The sequence below is a fragment of the Phaethon aethereus genome, assembly GCF_964289735.1.
Source record: "Phaethon aethereus genome assembly, chromosome: 3".
Classification (NCBI taxonomy): Eukaryota; Metazoa; Chordata; class Aves; order Phaethontiformes; family Phaethontidae; genus Phaethon; species Phaethon aethereus.
The window spans coordinates 65317374-65337411 of record NC_138576.1 but is presented as its reverse complement, the minus strand read 5'-3'; the positions used below and the strand labels follow the sequence as shown (position 1 = coordinate 65337411).

The window sequence follows — 20038 nt, the reverse complement described above, 5'->3', positions numbered from 1 at the left end:
GCTACCAGGATATTTAAAACCAAAATGATGCATATCACCTGGCTTGCATGTACAGACGTTGGAAACATCTGCTACATGTACAACGGCAACCTCAGAAGAATACTGTTAGTTTTCACACTTTGCCCTAGTGCTGACACTGGTAACCTTTGAAGCCTTTTTCCTTAAGACTTGTCTTTGGACATTTTAATTGCTGAATTAAGTAAATCCTTACTGCTAAATAAACCAGAAGATTTTTGAAGAGCTTACCGGATCATAAATCATTCTAACAAAACACATCCAAACAACCACCATTGTGTACTGATAAGTAAATCTGGACAAATGGAATTGATGGAAACTGTTTATTCAACACACTTAGCTTCTTGTAACATTTGTTTTTGTAAATGTTTTGCTGACCCTTTTTTGGGGGGGTCTGATACATTCATTGAGACACAGAAAAATCTCTTTGTGTCTATTTCAGCCTGTAGGTTTCAAGCTTTTAGGTAAGTGTCAGTTGTTCTTCAGGCTAGAAAATTGGATCCATAATTTGTTCATCTTTTTTACGTTACAGTTGGACTTCACACAGCAAACTTTCAAGCTACTGTTTGAAAACCTCCTTGCATTAATAATTTTGCAAATTTATGCTCTGCTTTTAAGGGAGAAGTACAGGCTTTTCTGTATTGCCGTTTTGTAATGGGGTGTGATTCTCTGTGGTAAATGGAGGGGAGGAAAAAGTCTAGTTCTACTTGCTGAATGAAGGCTTGAGTCAATTCATTACCTGGATGTCATTCATCTTTTGGAGGACTGTTAGGTTTGTCAAGAAAATGTACGCAGTTTTAAGTCCTCTTGATGAAATTTGATTACATCTGATGTATACATTTAATCATGCTGCTCACTCTCTTGTTTTTCTGGGTTGGATTGATTTTCCTTTCATTTTAGATGGCTAAAACTAGCCACTGTGAAAAAACTGTCTAGTCTACCATATTGACTTGTAATGAGCAGCAGCATTCTTGTGACTCCACGTAGGTTCTTTTGGAAATGAGCGCTGCTAAGAGCTTAAGTTTTGAGAGTCCTGGTCACAATGTTCCTTTCACAAAATAATTGTTAGAGGCAGCAGCACTGCAATTTTGGGCACCCTGCAATATTTTATGCTCTTGATTTGGAACAATTAATCTCTGAATGAAAGTCTAATTCTTCAAAGTACCTACACACAGGAAACGGTGACATTTTTAGAAACTGATTAGCAATGGATGTAATTGTTCACTGAACTAGACAGACCTCTTCATGCATACCCACAAAATACTGTAGACGTTGTCTAGCAATTAATTTTGTTACAGGCTTTAATACAGCGTTCTTGATCCCCGCACCCCCCCGGATTATATTGAGGTGGTGTTGTCTTTGATTTGCTTAAGTATTTATCTTTTTCCAGTACAATGATTAACATTTATATGTCAAAATACATATAATTTTCTCTTGTTCTCCTGTCTTGTAGTGTTGGCTGTGTATTCTGTGATCCCAAGGAACCAATTAAAGTTTGCACTCGCTTCAGAGCTCGGGTTCTTATCTTCAATATTGAGGTTCCAATCACTAAAGGATTTCCTGTAAGTCACTGTTAAAGTTCCTGTTCATTACAGGTTGCTCAGGGCTTTTCCTCTCCGTGTTTGACCTCCTGAATATGAGAGGCATTTAGTGTCCAGAAGTGATTCTCTCTCTCCAGAGGAAACGGATTCTTCTGCAATTTGAAGAGGATGTGAGAGGCTATTGTGGCTGCTTATGCATATTCTTACTGACTTTTAATACACAGCTGAGCCATTTCAGAGGACATGAGTTCCACCACAGTCAGGCTGGGCTGTCCTTTTAGAAAGCTCATGCCATGTAGGAGTATAATGATGCACTTAGTTGTAAGATACCTTTTAAAATAAATAAAATACCGGTTCATGCTATGGAAATGCACTGAAGTGGCAAAAGCAAAACACTTAAGAATGAAAAATGTATTTATGATGGATCTGTAGAGATCACGAAGTTTAGGAACTGGGAACAGTTATTGAACGTGAGGCAGAGACTTCTGTGGGAGAAATTTTATAAGTATTTGTTTAAAAAAATCAGTCTTAAAATACTTGAAAACATCAACTTCTTTTACTACCTAGGATTTCTGATTATTGCAGAATGTTTAATAACTGAAGAAAACATATTTTTAGGTGCTTTTACACTATCAAACTGTAAGTGAACCTGCTATTATTAGAAGACTGTTGAGTGTCCTGCACAAAAGCACTGGTGAAGTGACAAAGAAAAAACCTAAGTAAGTGTTTTGAGTACTTAATAACCACTCAAGAAATGGGCTGACTTTTGATTAATATACAGTGTATAAAGCAGGTTCTGTTATGAAGCATTAATGTGTTTATAAGAATATGCTTTCATTGTTTTAGTTGGTTTCATGTTTAGATTTCAGAGCGCTTTACGAAGTGAAAAACCTCCTGCCCACTTGGTAAATGCTGAGCACCTGAGAAGTAAAATGACTTGCCTAAGGTCACTTGCAGAATTGGGAGTGAATCCTAGATCACCAGCCCTGAACTTAAAGGACTTTTTTTTTTTTTTTTTTTTTTAACATTATCTCTTTTCTTCCTGTAATAGCATGGGATCGTTGGTATAATTCTGGAGATGGGTTGCTGTCTAAAATAAACTCAACTAGACAGTGGGTCAGAGAACAAGATTTAGGGAGTCTTCCCATAGAAGTTAAACTACGGGAACATCTGTCTAGTTATTTAAAGCTGTATTTGGGTAGAAATGCTATTTGATACATAAAACGTTACCAGAATATTCCTTTTCCAAAAATTGCATGTCTGAAACTGTTGCTGAAAGATAATGGGAAGAAAAATCATGACTTCTATAGAGCAATGAATTGGCTCTTTAGTCATTGGGTTTGAAACAAGACTTGATTTCTACTAGACATGGAAAAAAACAGGTATTAATGAAATAATTACCTTCAAGACCATTTGCTAAATGTTGTGGTAGATTCCCTTCTCTAGAAGTTTTTAAAGAAAACTCAGATGCCTTATTAAAAGGTATACTCCAGGCAAGTGAGTTTTCAGTCTGGTGGCTTGGGTTACACTTGAAATCAAGCTTGATCATTATACTTTTGGCTTTTTAAGTTGTGTTTTTCCATTTATTCACTGTTCTCTTTTTCATTTATGCATGCATGTGTTTATAATAGAGTTTTCTGCTTATTTACCCGCAGGTTCTTGACTAAAGGACAGAATGCTCTAATAGAATTACAAACTCAAAGACCTGTTGCTTTAGAGTTGTATAAAGACTTTAAAGAGCTCGGGAGGTTTATGTTACGCTACAGTGGTTCCACTGTTGCTGCAGGAGTTGTCACAGAGGTATGGCATTTTTGTAATGACTTTCTGTACTGTAAAGGAATGGTGTTAACTTTCGCATAACACTTAGTTTTAATGGTTAAGGCCTGTTTTACACCCTTTGGCCTAAAAAGTGAATTAATTCTGCTGAAAAAGAGACAGTACTCCAGCAACACGTGAAGAAAACTTGCCACGGTTCTGTTAAATTTATTAGGGGCAAAAATTACTCTCTTCAGAATTTTTGTGTTGTGCATTTTTTCCCCCCTCTCTCAAGTTAAAAAATAACCCTTCACTATTTTAACATACATCAGTCTTCCTGAATTCTAATTGCCTGTATAAATATACCAGAAGTAGTTTGTAAATAAGAAGTGTTGGCCAATTTTACTGTGGCTAGTTTGGGTCCCAGATCTTTTTCTGTTAGTATTAAAGACAATTTTACATTTGAGTCTTACCAATACCTGTAGACATTTTCTGATCCTGTGTAAGTGAGCGGAAGCAAAGGCTGTGGGGCTATATATAAATGTTTTGCCTTCTGTTAGGAGCAAAAAATATGTATGTCCCTCTGTCTGTCACTTTAATCCAAAAATCCTGGTAAGATTTTTTAGAATTTAAGTTCTAATTCTAGGCCTGAGGGAGAGCAATTTAGTCACATTAACCAAGTTCTGGTACTGAGACTTAAAGCTGAGTCATTTAATGTCAAAACTTGGAACTAGGGCGTGAGAATTTCTGGCTTCTCCCTGTGTGCGTAGGAATGATGTGCTACGTCTGTCAGAGGCTCTGGGCTATACAGAGCTTTAATGCTGTTAACAATCTGTCTGGTCTTAAATAGGATCCAGGATTAAGGCTTTAATCTTGCACCCATTTTTCATCGAATTTAACTTGAAATGAATGATGTCCTATTTAGACCTATGATGTCCCATGTTTGTGGAATTGGGAACTAAATAACTCTTTGGTTGTTATTTGGGAATTACTATTTTAGTACTTGTGACCTTGTTCCAGAGAATTTCAGAGCAGAAGGAATTATTTTTTCTGCAGCTCACTATATCATATTGAAAAAAGCTATGATCGTTTCATGTGTAGTACTTCGTTTTTCACCACGGGGTTTTTTTTTGCATTTGCTTATATTTTTAGATTAAAGAATGACAGTGGTGCCAGAACTTCCACCGGCCAACCAAAATGCAATCAGATATCCAAACTTCTGTTTAAGAATCCAGTTACTTCAGTTGAAGGAACAAGTGCAATTAATTGGGGAGAAGATTATGATGACTAAAGTTAAATGGTGTGAGACGCCTGGGGAGCCCTTCATCAGTCTCTCCCACTGCAGAACAAGATGCCAACTGACAAGGAACTGCTACTGTTGCACTTCTCGTTCTCAAGAATCTTGTGTGTTTCTCATTTGGAATTTAGCCCTTAGAGAGCTTGATGGAAAAATCTTAGAAAGTTGAGTTAGACAAAAAGGTGATACATCATCATGAAACAAACTCCTTACTTCCAGACATAAATTGTTTACATGTTTTCTTTGATTTGCTTTTTTGATGCACATTAATTCAGTAAAGTAAGTTTCTTGGTCTAATATATTTTTAGGTTTGAGTTAAATGCATATTCAGGGAAAAAAAGAACTATTTACTTTGGTTTCAAGAGAATGGCATGCAGTATTATGCCAGGATTGTTTTCCCTGTCCCAAAATTTATTTAAATTTATTTCTTTTGCTGTGTAGTGGAAGCAGTGCCAACATTGGCTAACTTTATTTTTTAAACTGTAAGAATAATAAAATAACTTTGTCTGAGCATAATTTTTGTCTCCTTCATTTTTTGTTATTTAAACACTTCTAAATTGTGTTAAATCATTCTTTGCTTTCCATAACTCAGAAGTTTCAGAGTAAACTTATGAGTTAAAATGCGAAACAGGCATGCGACTTGTCTTGCTGTGGAAATAATTTCAGTTTCTCTCACGTTACTCAGTGCAGCTACTGCGCATACATATCTCTTTCATCCAGACTTAGTGCTCTTTTGAACAAAAGCTGACAGTTTAATCTTGGGATGTATGCTAAAGCCAGATTTCGTGCTTACTCAAGGCTGTAACTCCTTCCTGCTTTTTAGTAATAAGACAGGCAACTCACAACTGAAGAGAGGGTCCTGCCACCTCCAGCATAAGCTCAGGGCAGACACACTTTACTACGACTTAGAAAATTTTTTTTTTTTTTCCGGTAGGAAGTGAGAGAGGACCTCAGGCATTTCAGGACCTATATGCAAGTGTGGAATGAAGCCAACTCTACTTTGGCCATAGTAGTAGTGTAGTAGGGAATGAACTAAAGTACTCACTCCAGAGCATCGGTCACTGGGGTTAACTGAAGTAAACCTGTACCCTGTGTAGTGAAGAACACAAAAAGTCTGTGATCATTATTTAGTTCAAAGTCGTGTACAGTCCATACTTACTCTTCTCATGTGCCTTTTTTGGCAGGTAGCTTTTTTTGCACTTAGCATGCTTTAGCCCCAATTCAGCAGTTACCTGCACTTGACCACATAGATAAATTGTACTGTTGACTGTGTGCACATTTATAGAAGTATCAGCAATGCTTTATGTGAAACGACTTTTGTAAAATCTTATGAATCTGAAATACCTGAAAACTGTTATTGCCAAAACTGAAGCTTATGAATTATCTCTATTTGTTATGTCTTTCTGTAGTCCAGTGATTGCATTTAAATACTTAGCAGTTTCAACATGCCGGCTGTGAAGGTTTCAGCGCACTTGTTGGATTTCAGAGATTTGTACTGCCAAGCTCCTCTGTTGAACCTATTCCACTTGAACTTGCCTTCAAACCTTGAAAATGTTTAGGTTGCTTTTAAGTCTGGGGACAGCCGAAGTGCTGCAGGCAGAAGAATGTGTCCTCAGTTTTAAGGCTTCAGTAAATTCCTTGCTGTTTGTAGACAAGGAAGTGTGAGATGGGATGAACCTCTGATAACCCTTCTCACACATGGTTGCATTAAATTTTGAGACTCCGTATTCTGTGATGACAGAAAAGCAACTGCCTGCTTTCCCCGTTTGTAGCTTGGGAGAGCCAGAGGTATTGCCTAATCCAGTTTCAACATGACTGCACTACCTTTCAGCACTAATTTGAACTCTGCCCAGAGTCGCTAGTTGGTTGATGCATAAATGATCTGTTGTTGTGTAACAAAAATATATCACCTTTATTCAATCACAATATATTTGCATGTTGATCCACAAGAAATTTGATGGCTTGGCAGTGGTCTAGGGTGCAAAAACTTTCTAAACTGCTGGTTGAGATATTCACAATCTCCTGGTGACAACATACTGCTGTCCAACATGGATGTAGTGTTTTGAATATCTCTGGAGTGCAAGAATGTGGCATGCAACCTTAGACCAATTTGATAATCAAAGTATTCTCTCTTGGAGAAAAATGGCTTTTACACAGCTCTTACTGGGCAGTTTGGGTTCTTGGGAAGTTAAAGAAAAACCTTATATGTAACAGGCTTTATAGTAAGGGGCTTCCACTGGAATATCTATGGAAGGGAAATCATGAAATCCTGTGTCTTGCTGCTTTTTTTAAAAACTGGGTTTCTGACAACATACCACAGAGTGTACCATGTAGGACTGAGCTTCTCAATTGTTTTGAATTGAAGGGCCACTCAGCTGCTTGTGGTGTATGATGTCGGGGGATATTGGTGGAAAAAAAGAGAGTTTCTTATGTTTAAAATCTTCTGTTTTGGCAGAAGCATTATTTTTGGGGTTACAAGGAGAAGTGTTGATGGTGACAAAATAGTGAATGTGAGCTGCAGACATGCTAGTCCAAGTGCCTTTTGTCTGTGTCTGTTGGTGGTAAGGAGCAGGTCCCTGGCTAGGTGTTTGGGTCTTGAATTATTTTGTATAGATGTTGCAAAATGTCTTCAGACTGTAGCTTGAAAAACTTGTATAGGGAGAAATTTCCCTGTCAAACCATTCTTTTTCTCCCCTTCTTCTGTACTTTATTTCCTGTAGACAGAGGGGAGCTGCTTTCTAACAACTAAGCTGATCCTGCCTCCCTGCTTCAACTCCTAGGAGAGATCCAAGTGTCACAGAAATAGTAACTTTTCCCCCTTTCCTCTTGTCTGCTGTTGTTGCCAGGGTTTGTTCCCACTCGTGAGCGAGTGGTGCAGGGAAGACAGAGAGAGAGGGGGAGGAGTTCAGACTCTGTGCAAATACATACAGACCTACTAATCTAAACTGATGCCTCATAGGAGAAAAATCACAGATGAAGCAAGCGGCTAACGATGGCTCACTCAAAGGCTCTCCTAGTGCTGGAAAACTTTATAGGTGGCAAATTTGTTCCTTGTTCCTCCTACATAGACTCCTATAATCCGTCCACTGGGGATGTCTATTGCAGGGTGCCAGACAGTGGCAAAGAGGAGGTGAGTACTATCCAAATGTACAAAGAAGTGAAAATGTTAAATGCATATAACTAATATTTTGAGTGGGAGAGGCTGGAGGTGAGAGAACAGAAAAACGATGAAGACTTTAATGCTTAAATGAGTAAGTTCTTGATTGTATTGTACCACTGTGTAATCGATTGCTGCAGCAGTAAATACTGTTATTTTTTTACATTTTGCTGTTAGAAAGTTACAGGCTGGATCCTAGGCTGGTAAATCAACAAAGCTTCAGTAACTTCAGTGGAGCTCCTTCAGCTCACGTGGGAGATGTCTTGTACATAAGTTAACAATAATGCTCAGACTGGCTGTAAGTATAAACAATCTGTAAGAGAGAAAAGGGTTTATTTGTTCTGTAAATAAACTTAGAGGCACCGTATACATCCGTGTTCTGCCTTAGTGTCTTTATGTTTTGCAGTTGTCACTTAAAAGGATTTTTGGCTTGTTGACTCTTTCCTGAAGATGGCAAAAAGCTTCCAGACCTCTCTGGTTTTGGTATTAGCCGTTGGGTGTTAAGTGGAGGTGATGAAGTGGCTGCGATGAGTGTACGTTTCCTTATGTAGCCTGTCCTGTGCATCGATGTAATGTTTCCTAGTCCTGTGCTCTCTAGTGGGATGAATGTTTCCTGGCACCTTATACGTGTTCAGGTGTGGATGGGCAATGTGACATTCACCTGGGGAGCTGCCGTTTCATTGATGCTACTTTATAAGGGACCTGCAAGTGTGTGTCCAACGTAGTGTTTCAGCTTTACTGGAGAGAGAAACGACTAGAAAAGCTTAGGTAACACAAAAGGCTTGGAAAATATTGACAAGTAGCGTACAGTACTTTCAAAATTTTTTTAAAAACATATTGCTACTGTGTGCAGCTGTTCCCTTCACTTGCATTTCAGTGCTGTTGACATCTTTTCTCTTTTTGCTTCTCTCAGCAGAAACCTTTGCACTGTAATTTCAACTGGGTAAATATTTTACTAGATGCTGATGACCATGGGGTTAAAGAGTAACAGATTGGGTTTGCTAGAATACATCTGTGTAAGTTCATTCTAACCCTAATTATACCTGAAAAGACTTCTCTTTGATGTGCAGGTGCAAATCTTCCTGTTCATTCATTTGCAAAATCATTAAAATGAGAGAGATGTGAGAATGCCAGGACAGCCTGACAAAAGTAGGCTTCTGGCCACTCTGGAGAGATATCTCAAATACACTAAAGAGCAATGGCTTTTCTCTTTCAACTTTCTGAGGTAGTGGTTGTGCGTAGGTTCCTGTGCAGCAGGAACTCAGTTTAAATACCTGTAAAGTCGGTGAGAGCTTTACTCCTGCCTTTAGACAACTATAGAAGAAGATCGGGCTTTGCAGAGCTGGCAACCGCTAGTGACTGATGGAATATGCTGCAGGGGAAGACGCCATCACGTACTACTAAGCGGGTATCTAGAGATACCAAAATAACCATCTAGGCCCAGGTTAAACAAAGAACTTGGGATGCTGGTTTCTAGCAAGGCTCAACATCCAGTTGGATTTTTTTTTTCTTGATTAATTTTAGTAGAAGGTTAGAAGGCAGAATGGAGACAGACAGCAAATCTGTTGCTGACCCTGGAATTTAGCACCAGGTCAGCTGCAGTGGCCATTTCAGCCGATTTCTGACAAAAACACCAAATAGGTTTGTGGTTTGGTTTTTTTTTCCCAGGACCTAATTTGTCCCCCAGATGTCCCCTAGATGTCTTAAATTCCAAATAGCAGCACCAAAGCAAGCTGAACAGGTGTCCTGTATCTCTAAAAGACTGGCTGGTGAGGGCTAATTAGTCCTGGCAAATATCTCCTTAAAAAAAAAAAAATAAAAATCTCTCTCTAAAGAGACTTGCTCCTGTGTGTTATTCCCTGGGAAAGCAAACATCATGTCCTGAGGGCAGTTTTGGGTATCTTGGTATCAATCTTTTACGACAGGCCTGGATTGTGTGTTCTTCCTCTGTGTCTGTCTTCTGCAGAAGAGGAAAGCAGAAGGAAGTGTTTCAGACACACGAGTTCATACTTGAATTCTTACGCGTGTTTTCTTTGTGGCTTAACTTTCTTTGCTGCTCTTTGCTAGTCAAGCTAAGGAACTGTTCAACCTTTATACACTCTCTGTACCAATCTCTCTCCTTTTTTTCCTCCTACTTTTTTTTAGATCGATCTGCTGCCATTTCATTCCTTTGCTAGTTTTCTGCTGTCTGTGAAAATGCATCATCATCTTCCTCCTTCTAAACCTAACGGCGGGTTAAAAATGCAGATACCCTCAACGTCACGTCAGCCCTCTCTTGAAGCAGGCAGCACCTGGTGGAAAAGGCCGCAGAGGGGAGGGCGGACGAGAAGCAGCACCACAATGGCACCTAATGACGGAAGGGTGGAAGAACAAGTTAATTGGCAAAGGGGGTACGGTTTCACAGCGGGCACACCTTTTCAGGGTAGCGTGCCGTCCACACCTGCCTCGCTCAAGAAGCTGCAGTTCCCCTTTCCCAGGCCTGCTTTGGCCCCGGTGGCTGACGGCCCGCTGCCCTCGGCGCCTGAGCAGTAGGTTGTCGAGCTGCAGTCGAAGAGTAGAGTCTAAGTTTCTCAGCTTGGCCAGTGACCCGTGTGGCCTTTGTGCCTTGGTTTATTTTCCACCTTGGCCTCCGTACCGGTATCGTTCTGGGCCTCCAACTCTGGCCCTTATTTTTAGGGATACCATAAATTCTGATGTGCATGGTGGGGAGGGCAGGGGGGGAGGTTTTTTGCCTGCTTAAACGTTCGTGCCCTCCTTAGTAAAACATCGTCGGAGTGTATATAAATGATTTTGTGATGGTTTTTATAACACCCATCACTTGGTCTGAAGGAACAAATTTGGAACTCAGTTTTGTGGAATTGGTGGAAAGGAGCCTTCAGTGACTGCACGGGAACCAGCAATATGGCCGTACTAGGAGAGGTCAGGATGATCTGATTAATTTTACATCAGCATCCTCCTAGTTATTGACTTCGGCAGACTTCCAAAAGCTGAAGAAGCTTATGAGCAAGAACTATGGGAAACCAGCTAAGACAGCTTTGGCTAAAAGCCCACCTTGATGCATGAATTAGACATTGGAAGCAATAAAGAAGTGATACATGGGAAGAAAAAAGTGGGAAATAGGGCAGTTAATTAAAATACGGAAGGATGTTAGTAACCATCTTTAGTAATCTGAGAGACTGGTAAACATCAAGAAGGAACTGCTTATAAATTAATAGATGCAGGTAACTTCCATTTAGGAGCCCAGAGGAAATGCCTAATGGAAGAGAAAGCTTTCTGGTGAATTTTAATTCTTTGAAGCCTAATCTGCTTCAGAAAAGTGCTGGTAATCTGCCACTATTCAGAAAGGTCAGGCTGAAGGACCATGCAGCGGTTACACACATCTCAGGCGAAATACTGACAAGACTGGTGTGCATCCATATAAATGCATATAATAATCTTTCATATATGTAGACTTCATTAGGTATCTGATGAGAGAACTGACTAAACACCAAGAGTTTAGAAAGAAGCTTTTGTTTTGTGTTGGGTTTTTTGGGCTACCCCTGCCCCTTGAGGGCATTAATGAGTTTCTAGCTGTGATCAGGTAAGATTAAAAACTTTCTCTGAATGTCTATTCTCAGTCCTTGCTTGAACTGGCTGGAGGAAAGAGAAGAGGAAATCAAATGCTAGCAAAACAGCATTCCTTCCCCAGCCCCTTACTTTATCATTGCCTGGTGCGGCTGAAGTCCCATGTTGAAAGGACTGTGGACGTTTAGACTGAGGCTGCATTTGCTTTGGGAGATTCTTGCACTTTCCCCCATGAGGAACAAGATTCTGCATGAGTTCAGACAGTGGCACTTGCTGGTGCCAGTTGACCAGCCAGGCATTTCCTTTAGGCCCACAAGTTGCTGAAATTTAGAGAAAAGGAAGAGGTACGGTGACAGCTTCTTTTCTAGATACTCTATTTCAATAACACTTCTTGGGTTATGGGATAGTGTCCTGAGAAGCGGAAAATGGAGAAGCTATCAATAGTCACAACTCTGAAGAGATGTAGTCTTCCCAACAATGTGATTTGGATTACTAGCCTCTCAAATATGAATTCATCTGCTGATTGTTTGAAATTCTTTCTAAGGCCTTTCATTAACATTCACTATCCCTCTTTTGCTTTTTTTAGGTGGAAGCTGCTGTCAAAGCTGCCAAAGCTGCCTTCCCATTTTGGTCCTCAAAAAGTCCATTTGAAAGATCTCAGATCCTGAACAAATTGGCAGACCTGATTGAACATGACCTGGAAGCATTTGCACAGGCAGAGTCAAAGGATCAGGGTAAAAATTGGAACTGGTGATCTCAAATATAGTATGTCTTGTTGAATATTGAAATGGAGGATATGGTCCAAATTTTTAGTATGGTATGAACTGTTGGAGCAAATTAGAGTTGATGTGCATGATCTTTGCAGAAGTCACTGATTTTGGATTCCTGTGGCATTCTTGCTTTTCAGAATTGCTGACTTTGACTTCAGTTGTTAGATATTTGGAATGCGCTACTGCAGGGAAGCTGTTGTCACTGACTGTGGTTGCACCGTGCCAGGGATTACTTGGGTGCAAGACAAAAAATATTTCCCCAAAAACATGCAAATCAGCTTTCAGAGCAGAGTTTGACGCACTGTTTCTGCCCATGATAACACAGCAGTGTGCTTGTTTTTGTTTCATTTCAGGAAAAACTATTACGTTTGCTAGAACAGTGGACATCCCACGGGCCGTGTACAACTTCCGATTCTTTGCCTCTTCCATCCTTCATCACACGACAGAGTGCACCGAGATGGCAACCATGGGCTGCGTACATTACACCTCGAGGGCACCAGTGGGAGTTGGTATGGTGCTCCTGAAACACTGAAAAGCTTGGCAGATAATCTGCCTCAGCAGTGGCTCAACACAGAAAGAGGATTTTTCAAAAACATTTATTGTGTCTGGATCCTGTGCTAAAGCATGAGCAACTTTATGTAAAATCATTTATGTTACTTCATGGTAAAAAGAATGCTTACCTGCCTTAAAAAGCATCTGTTTTAAACAGGGAGCTTATAAGAAAGATGGGGACAGACTTTTTGTCAGGGCCTGTTGTGATAGGACAAGGGGTAATGGTTTTAAACTAAAAGAGGGCAGATTCAGACTAGATAGAAGGAAGAAATTTTTCACCATGAGAGTGGTGAAACCCTGGCACAGGTTGCCCAGAGAGGTGGTAGATGCCCCATCCCTGGAAACATTCCAGGTCAGGTTGGACGGGGCTCTGAGCAACCTGATCTAGTTGAAGATGGCAAATGGGTTGGACTAGATGGCTTTTAAAGGCCCCTTCCAACCCAAACTGTTCTATGGTTCTATGATTTCAGCTTGTGACTGGGATGCACGCAGGTGACTAAACAGCTTTTAGCTGGGGAATTGCTGAACTTGGCCACTAGATGCTGCAAACTGCTTCGGAAATTAAAGTGAGCTGAAAAGTAATGGAGTCATAATGATTCCATAATTAGGTGTTTTATCTAAATATATATGGATGTTCCACATTTACACTTGAATTATTTAAATATAAAATTGCTAACCTAGAGGACCTACTTAAGTTTTGTGAGCAGTGGAGGACATGAGTACTTCTGGTAAAATTACTCTCATAGGAAAAGTCACTCACTGCATCTGCTCCATCAAACAGCAAGAAATTCTGTGGCTTTTGTGAGCAATCACAGCTAACAATTACAGATTGTTTTTCACTATCTCCTATATATATGTAAGGTGAAAGTATTCCCAAAGGCAATTACTGAAAAATTCTGGTCATTCAGCAATTTATGGAAACAGTGCTTTGTACACTGATAAACTTTGGCACTCATATAAGTTGGGCTAAAATTTATCAGGAAAATATGCACCATATGTTATGCATGCTCTTTTTTGTATTGAAACTGGGGTTGGGAGGGAAAGCAAGACAAAGCAAGAGTGATCTGAGCTAACACACTTTACCTTAGCTTGCTGTTGGCTAATACAGAATGTTACCACAGACCAGTTGATATACATAGTTTTCATGGCTAACCTTGCATTAATATTCTTAGAAAACACTGAAAAGCTGCTGCGAATATAAGATTCTGCCCTGGGGAAGCAGCAAAGCTTTGATTCAGAGAGTTTGGCTGGTCACCTTTAGGATCATTTGCACAAATCATATAAAATTATCTGCCTCTGAGAAATGTTTCTAGCTGCAAATTTGTAGTACAATTGTCTGGAAATAAAAGCCACAGCCAAATTCCTTTCATAAATATGAACTGGTGTATAACTGCTTAAGGTTAGATAACAGAGTTTTGTCTCTCAGCAGACTGAACTGTCTTTTGTGTTTTTGCTTTGTAGCTGGTTTAATCAGTCCCTGGAATTTGCCACTGTATTTGTTGACCTGGAAAATAGCTCCTGCCATTGCATGTGGAAATACGGTGGTTGCCAAGCCAAGTGAGATGACATCTGTCACAGCTTGGATGATGTGCAAACTCTTGGAGAAAGCAGGTAAGTCCCGTAGTGTGCTAGGGAGGGGGAATGGGGTGGGAATGCTTGACTGTGCACTAATTTTTTGTTGTAGAAATCAGACAGTGCTCAAAGAATTTGGGAAAGACTGTTTGCTGTAGCTGAATGTTGCACTGGAGAATAAAAATCTCTCCCTGTCCTCATACTACCCCATCTCCCCACCCCAAGTGTTGCTCAGTTTTTGCCACTACCTTCTCATAAAAGTCTTCTTGTGCCTCCTTTCCCCCTCCTACACTCCTCTTAAGGGTGTCGTAAGTCTGTGGTGCCAGCAGAGGGACCATGAGGGTGTAAGAGAGTGAGAATCCGCTCTCAGTGGCTGTGTTGTGGCTGTATTTGGTGCACTGTTAAGAAAAACTAGGAGGATAACTGCTGCTTCTCTGAATGAATTAAAACTGAGTGTCTGATGGTGGATGTCAGGCAAGCTTCACTGATCAGTGGAATTGGTTTTATCTTTTAACCTGTGACTCCCAGAGTTATGAAACGTCATGCATTTCAGCTACTATATGAGTTAACGGTCAGTCTTTGCCACCCTAGAGCTACTGGCAATTTTCTAACTTCACAGACAAAACATAGTGAAGTGAAACCCGCAGAGCAAGGGAAAGGGTACGATGACTGTGTGCCTTTCTTCCCATCAGGAATACCCCACGGGGTGGTGAATGTGGTCTTTGGAACGGGCCCCAAGGCAGGAGAAGCACTCGTCTGCCATCCCGATGTGCCTCTGATCTCCTTCACGGGAAGCACGCTGACAGCCCAGCGGATCACAGAGAAAAGTGCTCCACACTGCAAACGGCTTTCGCTGGAACTGGGAGGGAAAAACCCCGCGATCATCTTTGACGATGCCGACTTGATCCAGTGCATCCCCACGACCCTGAGGTCCAGCTTTGCCAACCAGGTACCTTCCAAGCTCGGTAATGTATAAAACCCGTTTGCAGCAGGAGGTGTGCATGTCCCTGAAGGGGTGTGTGCGCGCATGTGCGCGTACCTTTGGATCCAAATCCTGAATTTTCAAGATTCTGGCTCATAGGCAAACTGCAAATAAAAAAAATATGAAAAAATTTTCATTATTCCTGTGGTGGTTTGACCCTGGCTGGACGCCAGGTGCCCAGCAAAGGCTGCTCTATCACTCTCCTTCTCAGCGGGACAGGGGAGAGACAGTATACTGAGCCACTTGTGGGTTGAGGTAAGAGCAGTGAGAGATCACTCACCGAGTACCGTCACAGGCAAAACAGACTCGACTTGGGGAAAAATTGATTTAATTTATTACCAATCAAATCAGAGTAGAGCTGCTCCAGCATGGGCTTCCCATGGGGTCACAGCTTCCTTTGGGCATCCACCTGCTCCAGCGTGGAGCTCCATGGGCTGCAGTGAACAGCCGGCCTCACCATGGTCTTCACCAGGGTCTGCCGCGGAATCTCTGCTCCAGCGCCTGGAGCATCTCCTGCCCCTCCTGCTTCACTGACCTGGGGGTCTGCAGAGCTGTTGCTTTCACATATTCTCACTTCTCTCTCCAGCTGCTGTTGTTGAGCAGCAGGTTGTTCCCCCTTCTTAACTCTGCTCTCCCAGCGGCGCTACCACCGTCGCTGATGGGCTCGGCCTTGGCCAGTGGTGGGTCCATCTTGGAGCCGGCTGGCACTGGCTCTGCTGGACATAGGGGAAGCTTCTAGCAGCTTCTCATAGAAGCCACCTCTGCAGCTGCCCCTGCTACCAAAACTTTGCCATGCAAACCCAATACAATTCCACAAGCAGGGAAACAAAATAATAAAGGGCTCTTCCTAGTACTCTCTATCAGAAAATAGCAAGGTGTCATTATCCCTCTCAAAATAGGTAATATTGCTTATCCTTCCAGAAAACAGCTGTTTTAAATCCCATCCTGCAAGTAAGTGGGAAGCTTACTGATTTTCTGGAATTAAATTAGGAGACTCCCCCCAAAATTCTATCAACGCTCCTCTTCCCTCATCACCACCCTTAGGAGAGATCACCAAAGCCATGAAACTGTATCAGGGCAGATGTTCAGAAAAGTATCTGGGTACTAGAAAGAGTTTATCAGGAAATGAAAACAGATCATTCAGAACTGAAAATCACATTTCCTATGGAAAATGTTGGAGAAGACAACATGTAATCAATGAAAAATCAAATTTATTTGCATTAGTAAGTGACTGTACAATCCTGTTATTGTTATTCTGTCTTTTTCTTCTTTTTTTCATCTGGGAAAAATGCTGCTTTGCTGTGTTGGTGAATGTAGTTTGCACTCCCGAGGATGCAGGGACCCAAGTCTCATTCTGGGATGTGACTCTTCATACGCAATAGTACAATGTAATAGGAACTAATATTATTGTTTTTGTTTCTTTTTGGTAGGGTGAGATCTGTCTCTGCACCTCCAGGATCTTTGTTCAGAGGGGCATATACAGTGAGTTTTTGAAGAGGTTTGTGGCAGAAGCTAAGAAGTGGAAGGTTGGGAACCCCTCAGATCCTACAGTCAACGTGGGAGCACTAATAAGTAAAGAGCATCTAGAAAAGGTGATATTACATGGAGTTTACCTGATCTCATCTCATCTGTTAGAGGCCTATGAAAGGTGATTTCAGAGGTGTATGGAAAGGACCATGGCCTCTCCCAGATTAGCTTTGAGAGGTGATGGTTCAAAGCCATTTTAAGGTATCTTTTTCATAAGGTTTCAGTTGCCTGTGGCCTGGTATCATGTGATTACTCCAGAAAAATCAACTCCATGGGGAAAATAATTTAAAATGACAAATAGTATTTTTTTCCCATTTGAAGTGAAATAATTCAAAATGTGTAAATTTAAATCCTGAATTTATACTAACCAATCTTACAGTTCAGCAACATTTTCATTGATTTTAATATTGCATTTGCTGACATCACTTATTTGCATGATAAGGTTGTTAACAAGTTAAGAGTTTTATTTTTATATCACTCTTTGTCAAATTCTGGGGAGTACAAGACAGTTTCCTAGGACTGCTTGCAGTAATTTGGAGTTGCATATGGGTAGAGGGAAGCTGATATGGTGCACAGTTAAACATAGTCTGCTTTAGTGGCTTATATGAAACGAATTTTTATGGTGTCAGACACAGTTCAGGAGAGCAGATGCTCACATCCCTAAACCATCTGACACAATCAGTGTAAGCAAGAAGCAGACCAAAAACTGCAGAGAGAGAGAAAGCCAAACCTTTGCCTCAGCAGGTTCTCCAGGCCTGCACAGAAGTAGAGTGGCAGAAACACCCACTTCACAAGTCTCGGTCTGTGGCACCACAGAGGACTTCTGAGACCTACCAAGGCGGTTAAAAGAAGAAAAAGAGAAAGAAGCCTGGGGGTATCTCTGTGGTGTTTCTATAGGGAGAGAAACCAGGCAGCGATTTCAGAACAGCAGAAGTAGATCAATAACATGTCCTATGTGTTCAAGATAGCATATGATAGCAGCAGCCATGGAAACAGCTTTATTTATTGATGAGATTTTCTATAGCATTTGTGGCTTCATCATCCTAGTGGCATGTAACCATTTAACAAGCCTGCCTGTGAGGTAGGAAAATGTTACTGATCCCTTTGAGTAAATGAGTGAACCATGGCTTGGAATACGTGGCAAACTCCAGGAAGAAGGAAGGGAGGCTCTGGGACCACTTGTGTTTTCACCAAGGACCTTACCCTTTTGAGAGTGCTTAGTGAGAAAGGCCAGCAGTGTTGCCTGCTAGGCTAGTAACTGTTTGGGAGAGAAAGAGAGAGAGAGAGAGAGAGAGAGAGGGAGAAATAATTTTACATCAAGAAATACCCAGCCTTACTTTTCTGGAAGTATAACAACCAAAAAGCTAGGGAATGACCTCTGTTGTTAGGAGGGAAGTAAAGGCAGCATGATCTGGTTGGCGATATTCAGGGGTTCCTGTTGATATGCCCAGACTAGAGAGGTGGACCCTCAGGATTTGAATGTCCTTTAGCAGTGTTGTTTTCCTGCTGCTTCCCCAGGTAAGGAGCTATGTGAAGAAAGCCCAAGCTGAAGGAGCCAGAGTCCTCTGCGGAGAGGGAGTGGATTCCTTGGCTCTCCCAACTGGCAATGAGAAAGGCTATTTCATGTTGCCCACGGTTATTGCTGAAGTCAAAGATGAATCTTGTTGTATGCAAGAAGAGATCTTTGGTCCTGTGACATGTGTGGTAGCATTTGATACAGAAGAAGAAGTGATCGAAAGAGCCAACAGTGTGAAATATGGCTTGGCAGCCACTGTGTGGTCCAGCAATGTGGGACGTGTTCATCGGGTGGCACGAAGACTACAGTCTGGGTTGGTGTGGACCAACTGCTGGCTTGTTAGAGATCTGAACTTGCCATTTGGTGGGATGAAAGCCTCAGGCATAGGAAGGGAGGGAGCAAAGGATTCCTACGAGTTCTTCACTGAGGTCAAAACCATCACAATAAAGCACTGACATATGTCAACAGAAGTATTTTAGGGTAAAATAAATGACAGTAATTTGCGTTACTGTAAGTGGCCTTCTGGAACACAGGATGCTATTGTGGCCATCTTCTTCTTGAACTTTGGTCAAGTAACATCAATGACAGCTGAAAATAGGCATCCCAAATGCTGATGTTGAATTTAATCTTAAATGAGAAGATCAGCACAGACTCCACAATCAACCCAGCCCAAGTCAGTTGACTTGCTTATCTTATGGATCCTAAAGCTTTTTAAATTTTTAAATTCCCATCTCAAAATTCTGTCCCTCTGAGGCAGATTGGAGAAAGGATGATATATGGCTGTACCTGTGGTTGGTGAATTACCTTGAGGGACAAAGTGGCAAGCACGTTGTGAGGCTGATATTGTAATGGGAATCAGCCTGTTTCCACTATAAGCAGTATGTTCCATGTACCAATCCATATGGCACTTCACTGATATCAGACAAGGACTAATGCTGCGGCACACTAAATGCCTAAGGCAGTCCCTTTAATCTAGTAAGCGGTATTCAGCCATGGGGTCATGAAATTCTCATGATACAATGAGATAATAAACATTTTAATTATAACCTGTTTTATGGTATGTGGCTGAATCATCCTAAGACTTCTTCTCTAACTGTTTTAAAATTACAGCCTTTTGTCACTTCTAGACCTCAGTGACGGTGTTTTTCACATCCCTGTACAAAGATTTGCCTGCATCAGACGGTGTCATTCTTCATTAATAAAGACTGGAAGTGACTCCTAAGAGAACTCATGGAAATGTTTGTCACCAAAATGTAAAACCACTGGCAACTTTCCCTCATTAATTTACAGAGCTTTTTTTTTTTTTAAATTGGGTATCTCACAAACTTGTTCACATTCCACAAAAGAGAAAAAGCACTTTTCTTAGTAAAAATAAAAATGCCAACAGGGTGTTTTAAATTATGGCTGCAGAAAGGCAGTCTTTTCACTCTCTTTAAATGCTTTTTGGTGAGAGGAGTCACTGGAATAAATAGCGGTGGTGGTGTCCCCACCTTGCGTGAGTCATGCCAGGGACTGCTCTAGAGGTCTTAGAGTGGGGGATGGATCCCACCTCTCCCCTTCCATATGTCACTCCAGAGCGAGTCTCTGTGTGTGTCCTGAGTTGGCTGAAAAGCTGATTTTCTTTTTCAGAATACGTTTTGAAAATAACTTTTGTACCCCAGAGCTGAGGCCCGAGTGTGTGATGAACCTTGAAACCTCTGGATCAACCCAGTTGCAGGGCAGACCTACCAGGCGGGCTGGGAACCCGGTCATCTGATGGATTTGGAACAAGTAGCCCCAGCTGGAGATGA

The 20038-nt window shown here is 41.2% G+C and overlaps 2 protein-coding genes across 6 annotated transcripts in view; both read left to right on the top strand.

Annotated features, from left to right (window-relative positions):
• HBS1L (HBS1 like translational GTPase) overlaps window positions 1-3472 on the top strand; it is a gene marked incomplete at its 5' end in the record, with an annotated part of 59541 nt that extends 56069 nt beyond the window's left edge. For all 3 annotated transcript variants that reach the window (XM_081997116.1, XM_081997115.1, XM_081997114.1), the window contains 3 exons: window positions 1469-1577; window positions 2175-2275; window positions 3212-3472. In XM_081997116.1, coding sequence (XP_081853242.1) covers window positions 1469-1577; window positions 2175-2275; window positions 3212-3416 — 415 coding nt within the window. In that variant the 3' untranslated portion in view covers window positions 3417-3472. The remainder of the gene's footprint in view (window positions 1-1468; window positions 1578-2174; window positions 2276-3211) is intronic.
• A 4128-nt stretch (window positions 3473-7600) lies between these two features.
• Window positions 7601-18703, top strand: ALDH8A1 (aldehyde dehydrogenase 8 family member A1; the record flags this gene model as incomplete). Of its 3 annotated transcripts, XM_081997466.1 has the most annotated exons (7): window positions 7601-7738; window positions 11916-12063; window positions 12453-12608; window positions 14113-14262; window positions 14916-15172; window positions 16636-16797; window positions 18251-18703. In XM_081997466.1, the coding sequence occupies 7 exons, from the start codon at window positions 7601-7603 to the stop codon at window positions 18701-18703; spliced, it is 1464 nt and encodes a 487-aa protein (XP_081853592.1). The 3 variants fall into 3 exon arrangements, with proteins under 3 accessions (XP_081853592.1, XP_081853593.1, XP_081853594.1); XM_081997467.1 differs by lacking the exon at window positions 14113-14262; XM_081997468.1 differs by lacking the exon at window positions 16636-16797.
• Between the last annotated feature and the right edge of the window lie 1335 nt (window positions 18704-20038).